At 46.2% G+C, this 13,074-nt stretch overlaps 1 protein-coding gene across 15 annotated transcripts in view; it reads right to left on the bottom strand.

The window, feature by feature from the left end:
* The window catches only part of Cacna1c (calcium voltage-gated channel subunit alpha1 C), a 614,413-nt gene that overhangs the window by 468,916 nt on the left and 132,423 nt on the right, over positions 1 to 13,074 (bottom strand). For all 15 annotated transcript variants that reach the window (XM_051203679.1, XM_051203665.1, XM_051203667.1 and 12 more), the window contains exons 2-3: positions 5,221 to 5,543; positions 1,872 to 1,976 (exon numbers count right to left, since the gene is read on the bottom strand). In XM_051203679.1, coding sequence (XP_051059636.1) covers positions 1,872 to 1,976; positions 5,221 to 5,543 — 428 coding nt within the window. The remainder of the gene's footprint in view (positions 1 to 1,871; positions 1,977 to 5,220; positions 5,544 to 13,074) is intronic.

Genomic DNA, 13,074 nt, shown 5'->3' on the forward strand with positions numbered 1-13,074 from the left:
TTGTGTCTAGCCACCCCAAAAGCAAGTTAAACACAGACTATGTGTTATCACCTACTAGGCCTCCATCTCAGAGAGAGGCTGAAGGTTTTAGCCAACCAAACATGCATTGGCTTGAGAACAGATCTGAATTCTGTTTCTAACCAGAACTGCTTTTAAAGCTCCTTCGGGTTAAATGACAGGACAAGAGCTCCAACGAAGGGCAGCAGAGAAGAGAGGCAAACATCCAAAGAGCTAGAATCAATGGAAGGAGCTCCTACTTTGGGATGACACTTTAGCTCATAATATCTTGACATGGGAAAAACCTCTTTATTTTAAGAACAAGGTCATACCTACACTGGCTGCAGTAACTATAGCAAACACATTCTGCCTACTGACTCTAGCCATGCCATCACTCCATACTTGGGGCCTATCTCTGGGACCTTTGGAAGCTATCCTCAGTACATGGCCCCATACTAGCCATGAGACACAGAATGACCCCAAGCCATACACACATGACAGAACACTTTCCCCAGTACAGGTCTATAGCTAATTGCAAAAACTGATGAAATTGGAGAGAACTCTAAAATGTGCATCTAAGCCAGTAATTCTCAACCTTCATGATTCTGTGACCCTTTATTACAGTGCCTCATGTTGTGGTGAGCCCCAACAAAAACAAATCATTCATAACTATTTCATAATTATAAATTTGCTACTGTCATGAATCATAATATAAATATCTGATATGCATGGTTATGACCCTCAAAGGGGTCGAGACCCACGAGTTGAAAGATTTAATCTCTTTGGAGATGTCAAAGGTTCTGAGAGAAAAGGGACCCCCCTTGACAGCATCAGCAGCCACCACTACAGGGAGGAGAATCCCATAACATTCCTGTCTCTTCTACACCAACCTCATGCAAGAGTCCAATTTCATCTAACCAGAAGGCACCAACGACAGGAAAGATGGTGGGTTTGGTGACCAAACATGCTTTAGGAAATCACATGAAGACTACCAATGTCTTGGCATGGGTAGGAGAAAGTCGAGATTTCTCTGCAGGCTTTTGCTGGAGCTCTCCAGGCAGCCCCAGCTCTGCCAAGTGCATTCCAGAGCTTGCCTCACATGCCCAGACCAGCCAAGGCCTTTGCATTTGCAATGACTTCACACTCAGCCAAAAGTAAACATACTCTCCACTTTTTCCATGGACAAATACTAACCCCAAATTGCCAGTGTTGGCCTCTATGCAATCCAAATGGAAAGCAGCCTTTCCCAAAAAAATAAATCCATTTTAACTCAATGATATCTCTTGGTCACACAAAAAAAAACGCTGCTAAAATCTTCCTAGAAATTATTCATCATGCAATCATGCAGGATGATATGATCACACAAGCAAAGCCTGACAATGGAACAGTGGCACTCAAAATACAACTGATGATCTAAGAATGCTCGCTCCAACACCTGCACTCAAGAATTAAGCAGTACATTTGTAACACACACAAGACCCACTACTCTGGCACCCATACATGCGCATAGCTCACCATTGCCTGACTGAAATATTCTTTCTGGGAACAGACTGTGCTAAGGCAGGTACTGACTAAAAAAAAAAAAGAAAAGAAAAGAAAAGAAAGAAAGGAAGGAAGGAAGGAAGGAAGAAAGGAAAGAAGGAAGGCAGGAAGGCAGGAAGGCAGGAAGGCAGGAAGGCAGGAAGGAAGGAAGGAAGGAAGGAAGGAAGGAAGGAAGGAAGGAAGATGGCCCAAAGACCTGAACTGTGTCAAATACTGGCACCTGTCAAACATACATCTCATTTCTCTCCCACCTTGCACTTGTACTCAGAACCCATGTGGTCTAAGCTCAGTTGCTTCGCAAATAGTAAAAAACGCAGAATCGCCAGACTTACCAGGTTGGAGTTGGTGGCGTTGGAGTCATCTTCTGGAAAGGGAATATAGATCGCTAAGGCCACACAATTGGCAAAAATAGTCAGTAAAATAATTATTTCAAATGGTCTGAGAAAGGAGTTAAGGAAATCCATGCCACTGTTAAAACAAGTGAAACAAGCATACATCTATACATACATATATTTTTTAAATGAATCAAAGATTCATAAGAATTCTGTTTAAACAATGCATTCCAGGCCCCTTGTATTCTGAAGAGAAACATATGCCTTTTAAGTGCTTCTAGTGGACCCCCGCCAAATTTTTTTCCTAATATGTCAAGAGCAGTGGAGGCCAGTCGCGTGCCAGAGTAAACACAGGTTTCTAAATACTTCTTCCCTGCTTTTGTTTATTTAGATTACATTTGATTTCATTTTCCTCGTGTGAGCTTGGGGTAAAAAGCCCTGTCTGCCCCTAGGAAGGATTCCCAGCAGGACCCCATTTCCATGACAGTTCATGGCTCATCAACTGTCACCATGGACCATGCATACATGGTAAGAGAAAGCATTGGAATAGGGTTTTAAACAAAGCAGCACTTCATAGAAATCTACAGATTTTGCTTTTCAGTTTTTGGAAGCAAAGTTGGGAGTGTCCTACCTCCCTAGGGCTTAGGGATGTCCAAAGCCAAGCAGGATATGCACTGTGGGTTCAGAGGTAGAGGCCCTGTCTTTAGTGTACAAAGCTCAATTAACTGGTCCTTTCCCACAAGTAGTGATGTCTTGGGCTATAGCGCATCAACCCAGGGTCCACTCACTAGTAACAGCATACTCCGATGTACTTTCACCATGGAAACACCAGGGCCAGACACAGTGAGTAGTACACAAAAGTGACAGTCTTCTGCTGTGACCACACCACACCTACCACTGAAAGGAAGAAAGGGAGACTTCACAGAAAGTCCCAATCTGTGTTCCCACAACTAAGTTCTAGCTTCTTTCCAAGAGCCTCCTCTGATTAGCTTCCTACTGCAATGATAAAACTCTATGACCAAAAACAACCTGGGGAGGAAAGAGTATATTGCAGTTTATAGTTTTTAGCTATCAAGAGGGGAAGTCAAGGCAGGAACTCAAGCCAGGAACTGAAGCAGAGAACACAGAGGGTGCTGTTTACTTGCTCAGCCAGCTTTCTTATACAACCTGGGGCCACCTCCTCAGGGGTGCATTGCCCACAGTGAGCTGTGCCCTCCTACATTAATCATAAATCAGGAAAATGTTTCACAGACTTGCCTACAGGCCAATCTGATGGAAGTATCTTCTTAATTGAGGTTCCCTTTCCCCACATGACCTGAGATTGTGCCAAATTGACAAAAGTGCTAACCAGCACAGAACCTAACAAGAGGAAAGGAATGGATGAAAATTGCAGGGTAGAGGAACCAACTAAACTCCCACAGATGTAACAGATTTTGAAGCAGGAAGAGACCCTAAAGACCATCTGTTCCAAACCTTTGAGGCCCAGAAAACTAAGAACTATCCCACAGTTGAGTGGCCATGCAGCCCTGGAACCAGATTTCCTACTGCCATGTCCAGTGTCACCTCATGCCACAGCATTCAAGCTTGGATTCAGAGGCTTGCTAGGCTAGGGCACAGAGCTCTGCACATGGAGAAACTGAATGACAGCCTTCATGATGGATCTCCAGCAGCCCCACGGCAGAGCTGATGATGCCTCATAAGATATTACATTGTCCATGTGAGGAGAGCCTGACCAATCTCCCCTTTACGAACATGGCCATCATCACACCTGCCCAAGAACCCCAGAAGGCAAGGAGAAGAGCCAGGCTCAGAGCCTAGTCACAGCAATAGGTTCATCCTTTACAGTCTACAGCACTGAGATGGCCAGGATCCAACAATGGCCACAGGAGCTAGTGTTGGAGAGGTGACAGCAAGAACAGGATCCAGCCCTCCTCCAGAGCCTTCATGTCAAGCTCTGTGATGACTGTCCCACGTCCCACCCCTCACCCCCACCCCTGCCAAATACCTGGAGATAGACAGTAATCTCTACTACTAATGGAGGAAACTGAAGCTTACAAAGGTTGTGTTGTACCTGAAGTCATACCCAGACCCAGAAAGTAGGTTGCTGAGTCAGTTTTGAGACCACTTTGTGCTGCTCTGCCTGGGGTGGCCCTGAGGGCATTTCAGAAAGCTAGCTCTTCTGGCCTTCCTACTGCATCTCCCTCTTCCTAGCCACACCCCAACCCGCTCAGGACAGTGACTGTTAGCCCCAGCTGCAAGGTTCCATTCTCATTGTTTGCTGACCTATCAGGGAGGGGCAAAGGAAGACAACCGACAGCGAATATCTACTCCTCAGATGCCTTCACTCCCTCTACGGGTCAGGGAGCCAAGCTTGGACTGTTTCAAAGTGCTGTCTCCCACACCTCCCCTGCTACATGCAGTCATCACACAAGCACCTAACTACACATCACCACACACTGTAAAGCTCCAGGCTGATGCTGGAGGATACAGTATGTCAAGAAGACAAACAGGCAGACAGGGAGAGCTACAGCAGAGATGCAAGGAGCGCCCAGAGAACCTGATGCATCCATTCTTCCCTCCAAGAACCAAATCACTGTCTAAACTGCCCATCTGGTGAGAGTACCAGGACCCACCTTTTCAAGAGCTGTTGAATCCATGAGGCTCTCTGTCCTGGCACTTTCATGTAGCTAATACTGTGTGCTGCATCCCTCCCCAGGTAGGAAAGCACCTTCTCTCAAGAGGGTCATCCACACTAATCATCCAGTTAGGGCTCAAATTCAGGTCCCTGTATCTCTGAATGCACTTTCTAAGTATTAAGTTGATGGCCATCTATTCCCACCCAACCCAGTAAATACTTACATCTAATAACCATTTCTACCTAGTAACTATGCATTCCCACCTAATTACTATCTGGTCCCACCTAGTAATTTGCAACCTAGTACCACCAAGCAACTCAGCAGTCCTACCTGATACCTATCTTGTCCTATACACACCTTATACAAATTTTTAGCATTTTGACTGCATCCTGTCACATAAGATCAAGAGAACAATTTTCCATTTATGGCATTATATCGATACTATAAAAGTTTTAGGTGTGAGGAAAACTGAGATTTTGGATGTTTGGTTTAGAGGTGCTACGAATACCCACAAATCCTGGGACCTGTCCTCTGAAATAGTGACTCATGGAGTCTTACAGGGAGGTCTAGATTTCTAACTTTCGTCACTTAGGCAAATATAAGACAGACTTAACATCACCAGCCCAAGTCTACACCTGGTCTCCCCAGAGGACCAGCCAACCCCTAGGTGCAGGTCCAAGGAACACCTTGGCCAGCCCAGAGCATAAAGGATATTTCCATTCAACAATGCTTATGCATGCCCTCCGGATGGGGTTCTTCAGAGTCAGACACAGCAGAGCACGCGGTGGCCGTGTGGCAGTCATACCACCCTGCTTCTTGGGTTTCCCGTACTGTTGCCGCTTCCGCTGTGTGGAACTGACGGTAGAGATGGTTGCGTTGCCAGCACTGCCCATTAGCTTGGCCTGCCGGGCGGCGTCAATGGCTGCCTGCCAGGACAGTGCTGCCCCCGGAGTAGGGATATGCTCGGGGGCGAGCCCTGCAGCTGCATTGGCGTTCATGTTGGCGTGAGCTGGGCGTGGGCTCCCATAGTTGGAACCTGCGAGGAGAGAAAGAAAAGACAACAGTTACTATGATGAAAATGGGAGCCGTGGGGACATACTTTAGATCCCAGACTCAATTTTTGGAAAATAATGTTTTTTTTTTTTTTCAAGCTGTTGCAGGAACTTGGGAGAAACGCTAATATGTATGCTGAGAAATACAGCCAGGAAATCTATTCTAGGCCTTGTTTGACCTTGTTCAACTGGATGACCTTGGACTTGTCACTCTCCTCTCCGGTCTCACTGCTTTGACTTAAGCAGACAAGAGGTTAGACTGTGCTTTCATAGTACGGAGATAGTGAGAAAGAATACAGGGGGAGGTGAAATTAATGCAACAACTGGGCCTTAAAATACTTATTTATAAGAACACGGGAAAGGGAGAATACGAGGGTAAGACATAGGAATTAGGAAGAAGGAAAAATAGGTGGATGAGTAGGCATACAAGCATAGAAACTGATGATGCAAATACACAGTACAATGAAGAGTTTGATACTCTCGACTCTGACTGGAACTCCAAAAGGAAAGATAAATACAATGCAGTGAAGCTGAAGCAAGCTCATATCCAGTGAAGGGATCTGGATGGGGTCCTAGGGAGGCACTGCTGGGATGTGTTGGGACCTGTGTGCTAGATCCTTCTCCAAGCCACTTTCTTCCACCACTAAGATGATTGTTACTTTAGTGACAGTTGCTATTAAGTCAGTTATCTTGTCTCATGCAATCAAAAGAGACCCAACCAACATGCTTGCACAGGGCTCAACACACTTGCTGGGTTCCAAAGTCTGTGTCTTCCCCCATCACAACAGCCACAGGCAATAAATTATAAGTCAAATGATTGACATCAGATTCCATAATGCTGCTCAAAGGGTGCTGAGACTCTTCTGGGCACAAGAGAGGAAAGCTTATCATAACAGATTATCATTGCCTACTGTGGACAGAGGGGAAGGGGTAGGAAATGCACAGATGCCATCTACTTATCATCCACTGGATATCAACACAAGCACATCAGGCCTTCTTTGGTACCAGCTGTCATCAGCCACCTGCACAGCTGTTGTCTGATTTCTGTGGCATTAGACATTCGCCTTAATCCACAGATCCTGGTAAAGTGCCTCCACTCTGCCCTCTTCCCTAGCATATTCATCTCACCATACAATCAATGCCTTTGCTCTCTTCCCTTCCTCTGACCAGTGGCTCCAGGCAACTGGTGCACCACAAGGGTACAGTATATTTACCAGACTATCAGACCTGTAGAGAATAGACCTTTCCCAGACTGAGAAGCACCCTCTGTCACAACTCAACATTTCCTGCTCTCAATATACAGATGCCGAGGATAAAGAAGGCTGGGAACTTTGGTTTTCTTATTAAGACCCCAGAGCAGAAAGCTGAGAGCATGGGTTTGGATTAGTCAGGGAAGCTGAAGTAGAGCTGCTCTCCTAAGCAGCAAGATAAGTGTTTTCAGTCAACACACAAGAAAACAAAAGGGGCACGTGACTCATTAAAGGTCACAAAATGAGACAGTGGAAGATTCTGCTGCACTCAGAACTCATGGTGAGCTGCCACACTATACTCCTCCCTCCTTGGCTCGTCCAACACTCCATACTCATGCACATGTGTGCGCATACAAGCACAGGAATACATATACACTTCCCCCTGTACTTTCTGGGCTGAGGAGAAAGTGGTGAATATCTATATTTAATGAATAACATCTCCAACACTAACACCTGTGGTGACTTCCAAGAGTACCTCCCTGGTGACTGAGAGTGGAAAGTATCCCTGTTCCTTTTTCTTACACTGGTGTGACCAATTCTAAAGTAGTCCTGTGTCCCATCTTGGTTTGCCAAACCTGGCTGTAATTAGTTTTCCCTTGCTTTGTTCTGTCTGTGCCACACAATTTTGACTTTGTAGACTCTATTTAGTTTGACAAAATTTAGTGGATGCTGTTTCAGTTCCTGGATTTACCTTCTCCTACATCTATAAAAGCAGCGATGTTTGCCTATCAACTTTGCACACCCAGTCCCCTACTCATGCCAATGCATTACAATCACCCTTAGTCAATCACCTTCATTGCTCTCGTATCAGTTGACTTATATCACAAACCAATCAGAACCAGGGCTTTGGGATGACTCTTGGGTGGACTCCTGAGCACCCTCACACTCCATAGGATTCCTTATTTATATTGAGACCCATTATTTCCAGAACACCAGAACATCTCTGGAACATACATCTGGAGAAAGCACATGCTAAGAAGCCTCAGAGTGCAGGAGAATGGAATGTCAACTTCTCCCTGGTCAGAGGACAAGAATACAGCTATCCTAGAATACTGCTATAGCCTTTGAGTGATAAAGGACACTCCCACCATAAATGGCCATATGCAGGAAAGAAAGAAGTGTATTCTCCAAGGCCAGTCTCCATGAGGGCTATACTTTTAGGTCACCGTGACCTTGGCCTCTCCGAGTTGCTTTCCCATTCAGACCTAAGGTTCTAGGAGTGTCTCAAGGGCACTCACAATGAGAATTACTACCATCCAGGAGTTGGGGGAGTGGGCAGCTTCCATCTCTGTAGCAAGGATTCTGAGTCCAGAGTAACCCCATGAAGGTAGGGCAGCCCACATTGTTTCTCTGATGTTTTTTGTTAGCACAAAATCACCACCCAATGCAAAGAACAATTTTCAAATTATAAGGCTGATTCAAAGCTTTGCCTCCTTTGCCGCCAGCTGAACCGATGCCACCAGCTAAGTCTGATCTGGTTCCAGCTTTACTGGGCTATATCCACTGATGCTCTGGTGCCCAAGAAAATTCCAGAATAGCAGCTCAGCAGACCAGACCACATGGAAACAGGTAAGAGCTCTACAGCATCGACCACTTCCAGACATAAGAAAAATGATTCCTGTTTGTCCAATGACTGGGCTCCCTTGAAAACAGCAGCATCCATGCCTGCTACATGAAGGTTTTGCCTCTTCTCAGAAGGACAAGGACACAAGCAGGACCCCAGTACAGACCCCCTTAGCTTCATACCACCCTGCCCACCAAGGGCCTAGAGGGATGTCCCAGTCAGGGAATGGACACATGCTTCCTCACTTCCTCCCAGTCAGGAATATGTCCAGTGGGGGTGGGGCTTTAACTCATTCCCCATCCCAGAAGATGCTCAACATCTATTGCTAGTGACTATAGTAATGATGACATAGATAAGCAAGAGCATTGTCATGGTTTGTATGGTAAGTATCCCCTAAAAGCGCGTATGCTTCAGCCTCATTACATGAAGGTGACAAACCTGGGGTCTGATGAGAGGGACTTGACTCACTAGGGATATGTCCCTGAGGGAATATAATCACCCACCCCTTCCTGTCCTTCTGCTTCCCAGCCACCTTGAGGTGAAAGGTCTATGCAAGCCATACTCCCTGGCCATGAGGCAGTGCCTCCCACAGATCCGAAAGCAATGAGCCAATGGGCCATGGACTGGATCTTCTAAAAATGTGAGTCAAAGTAAGCCGTTCCTCCCTCTATGATGTGGCCTCTAGTAGTTTCATAGTGACAGAGAGCTGATTGACATAACATAGACCACAGGCAAACATTGAAAATTTACTCGATAGACTCTGTCTGTCTACACCTTGAGCACTGCAGCCTTCCACTTGCTCCGTGGACAGGGGAGGAGCACTGGGGAAAGGGGGGTGGCTAATGATTTCTGCCTCCTTTGCCACCTCTCTAGTCCAGGCCACCATCCATCTCCTGCCCAGAAATGCTGCAGGAATCCCTGACATTTCCTCTCACTTCCAGGATTCCCCATTTCTAACCCAGGCCTCACTCATAACTAAGTCACAATGATCCTTCGGGAAATACAAATACTAAGTCAGGCCCTGTCATGCTGCTACTTCAATCATTTTCAAACCCGAGATCTTAGTTGTGTTTCTTGAAGCCTGTGCATGTTGTCCCAGCTTCCCTGAGCTTATTACACACTGACCTCCTTTCACCCCTCAAGCATGCCCAGCTCTTATCTGCCACAGTGCATTTACATGTACTTAGCATGTTATTCCCTCTGCTCTCTGCTTAGTGGTTCCTTTTCACATTCCTGGCCCGGCTTTAAACTATTCTGACTTAAAACCTCGAATCCAAGAAAGCAGAATCCAACCAGTAACTTCCAGTATTCCTGCCCCTCCCTCCTCCATGCCACCCTTGATAAAGATGCCCAGATTCCTGGGCAACATAAAGGGAGCCACAAATGTGGAAAAGGTATGTGCTTCAACAGCACAGTCTCCTTCTGTGGTCATGTGCCCTCTGCCACAAATAGAGCTGGTGACTCCCGAAGAATGCCTTAGTGACTTATAGGTCAGAGACAGTTCACCCCAGGAAGGAAAGGGCTGAAAACTGGTGTCCAACTGGAGTCCTGGTCACTTGAGAGTCTCAGAGTACACTGCAAAGGCCTTCTTTGGGTCCAGAAATCACTCAAGACCTTTGCAGCCATCTATCTGAATTTTACATATGCCAATCCCTCATGATGACAAGTGTCCCATATTCCCCTAAACACAAAGTAGCCATCCTCAAACCAGAGCTACACCAGCTTGAACCATGCAAATCTGGTGACTAGAAAACAAGAAGACTCTGTTTCCTGGTTTTGAACTAACCGAGATTCTGTCCATCACCAGCTCAAGGGATCTCATGCACAGATGAATTCCATGGGCCTTCGAGGCTCACTCTGTAACAGGGAGTGACAGGCAGAAGGAGATCTTGGCTGAACTTCTAACTCCTTTCTACTTCCTTCCTGGACTACAGTGGCAAAGATCTGAGACAAGGCTCAGTCTCTCTGAAGCCAGAAGTCCTAACACAGCTACGGGAGTGAACAATCAAGACCCTATGTGAAACTAAACCAGGTGGAGCCGGAATCTGCTCACTGGTACAGTCCACCAGGGTCCTGCCAACTAATCTCATGAGGCACAGTGGACTGCAACTTCCCAGCTTCCTAACCAAATGCAGTCCCCTTGACCTGCTCCACAGTGCTGCTAGGGTGCCACTCCTACAAGCCCATCCTAGAGCCTCCTCCCCCAACCCTTCCAGATCACTCGGAATTCTTCAATTCCTGTACCAAGTACTTTTCTTCCTAAAATGGCCACAGCAGCTCGAGGCATGTCATCCTACAGCATGCTATTCAGTTCAGCTTTGTTGCTGTTTGGGTATGAGGGTTTGTTTTGTGTTTCCTGAGGCAGAGTCTCATTCTACAGCCCTGGCTGAGCCTGGAACTCACTGTATATCCCAATCTGGTCTCAAAAGAAAGGCAATTCTCCAGCCCCAGTCACCCAAATGCTGGGATTACAGGTATGAACCACCATTCCCAGGTTCAATTATAACATTTAAAGTAGTGAAAATGGAATGTCATCCGGAGCTATCCAGTATGGTAGCTACCAGTCAAATGTGTCTGTGGAGCACATGAAATATCTCTGGTACAACTAAGGAAGCACATTTTAAGTTTTATTTCATTTCAATGAATTTCCACCCTAGTAGACACAGGAGTCTGGAGACTACCATGATGGACAGTGCTCCTGTGCACTCAGGGAATACTGGGGTGGGTGTGGGGTAGGAAAGGGAGGTAAGAAAGCACTTGGTTCTAAGAGGGGTAGGGGAGCATCCAAGAACATGTCTGGATATACTAAATGGGTAGCTTTTCTGATCTTCAGATAACCACTGCCTGAAAAAAAGGGCCTACCAAAGGAGTCTCAGCTCCAACAGACAACAAAGCCATGACTATCTTTATCTGACACTCAAAAAATAAGTGTGGAAACAATGTTATTCAATGTCCAGAGAGAAACCTGATATTACCCCCCCAAGCTGGGAGGGGAGGTTGAAAGGAAACACTCCCTTGAGTGTGTCAGCCTTGGAGCTGTGCACCCAAACTGCTTGAACACAATACAGAGCATCTCAACTCTTCCTTGTCTTTCTACAAGAGATGAGGTACAGAGAACAGCCCCATGGCCACAGTCATCACATCTGCTCCATAATGAAGGGACAGCAAGGGGCAAGGACATCTGCAGCATCTCCCCAACTCAGCAGATCAGTGCTGCCCTAAATAGAGCACCTTCCTCTGATGATCCGCCAAAGGCAGGGGTAGGGGAAGCAATTGGAGAACCTGAGCATTCCCAAGGCCACACTAACCAGAAGGTGGCTCTGCTGACAGCACCCACACCTTCTCAGACCCAGCACAGAAACCTCTTCTCTATGCTCGTTACAGCAAAGCAAGTCAAGAAGGAGACAGAGGAGAAGGATTCCCCAAAGAGAGTCCCACGGAGGAAAGCCATCTGCTCCTGGTCACAGTTAACCTCTCCCCACTAGACACTAATCATAATGTCACTCCATCCTTGGTATCAGCAGGCATGAAGGGGGAAACTCACAGATGCATGCAGTTAAATCTCAGGCTTCAATAGCTCGGGCCAAACCACAACACTAGTAAGATGAGCCTCCATGTGTCCCCTTGCACACAGGACAAGGAAGCCTCCATTTCTGCTGTTCACCACCATGGCTTAGTGTCAGCACACCTAAATTCAGTGAGTACAGTGAATCTACTGAAAGTCAGCATCTCAGACTCTGTAGGTAAGTAACAGAATTGACTCTGTCTGAGGACAGACATCATGCTGGGTAAACAGGAAGTCCCTGGGGTAGCTGGAATCTAGGAACAGTGTCACAGCAGCTTGGCAAAACCCTGACAAAATGGTGAGAGTTCAACCCTTAAAACCCTCATGTTTTATTACACTTTCCAAATTCTCTATATTAAATGATTCTTTTGGTAAGGGGGCATAGGTCCGATTTTGCTTTGTAGATTACAGAATCTACCAGGATAACCACAGTTAAACCAGTGCCAGAATTCTGTCCCACTGTCAAAAGCACCCTCTGGAAGGGGCACAGTTCCACCTAGCAAACCCCTGCCTGATATCACAGAGGCGCAGAGTTCCATACATCCTCCACACGAACTCCTGGTGATTTTGTGCCATCTGCAGTCACAGCTCTAGACACGCTGCCAGGGGTTTCCAGCAGTGGCTCTCCAGAACAGAACTAAGTGGACTGATCGTGTCCCAGGTTGAAAGACAGCTGAAAAGAGGCCAGATCTCTTCCATTCTCTTTCTATGTGCTTCCAAGATAATTTTGTTCCCACTGATATCCATAAAAAAAAGGTCAGGAAGGCACATCAGAAGTGAAACATGCTCCTATATCTGTCAGGATACTTAGTTGAATCATATCTCAAATGGACTGTCTATCCAAACACAATATTTGGAAGAAGTCCAAGCAGAACCAGACATCAGAGAGGGAGCATGTCTTTCCACAAGCTGCACAGCTATGCAGTCTCATACTATTGTGTTAACAATATTTTTTCCTAAAGATTAAAATACTGCATCCTGCAGAAAGCTCCTTAAGCAGAAAGGTAAGCAACTCAAAATAGCTTCAGGAAGTCCCTGAAACTGAGCAGATTCACCTGGCCCCTCTTTGCCGGAGTAAGCAATAAAAGCTTAGAATCCCCCAAAGGAAACTGAGCTGCAAAAAGACTCTGAAAAGA

This window comes from Phodopus roborovskii, unplaced genomic scaffold, assembly GCF_943737965.1.
Source record: "Phodopus roborovskii unplaced genomic scaffold, PHOROB, whole genome shotgun sequence".
NCBI classification, from domain to species: Eukaryota; Metazoa; Chordata; class Mammalia; order Rodentia; family Cricetidae; genus Phodopus; species Phodopus roborovskii.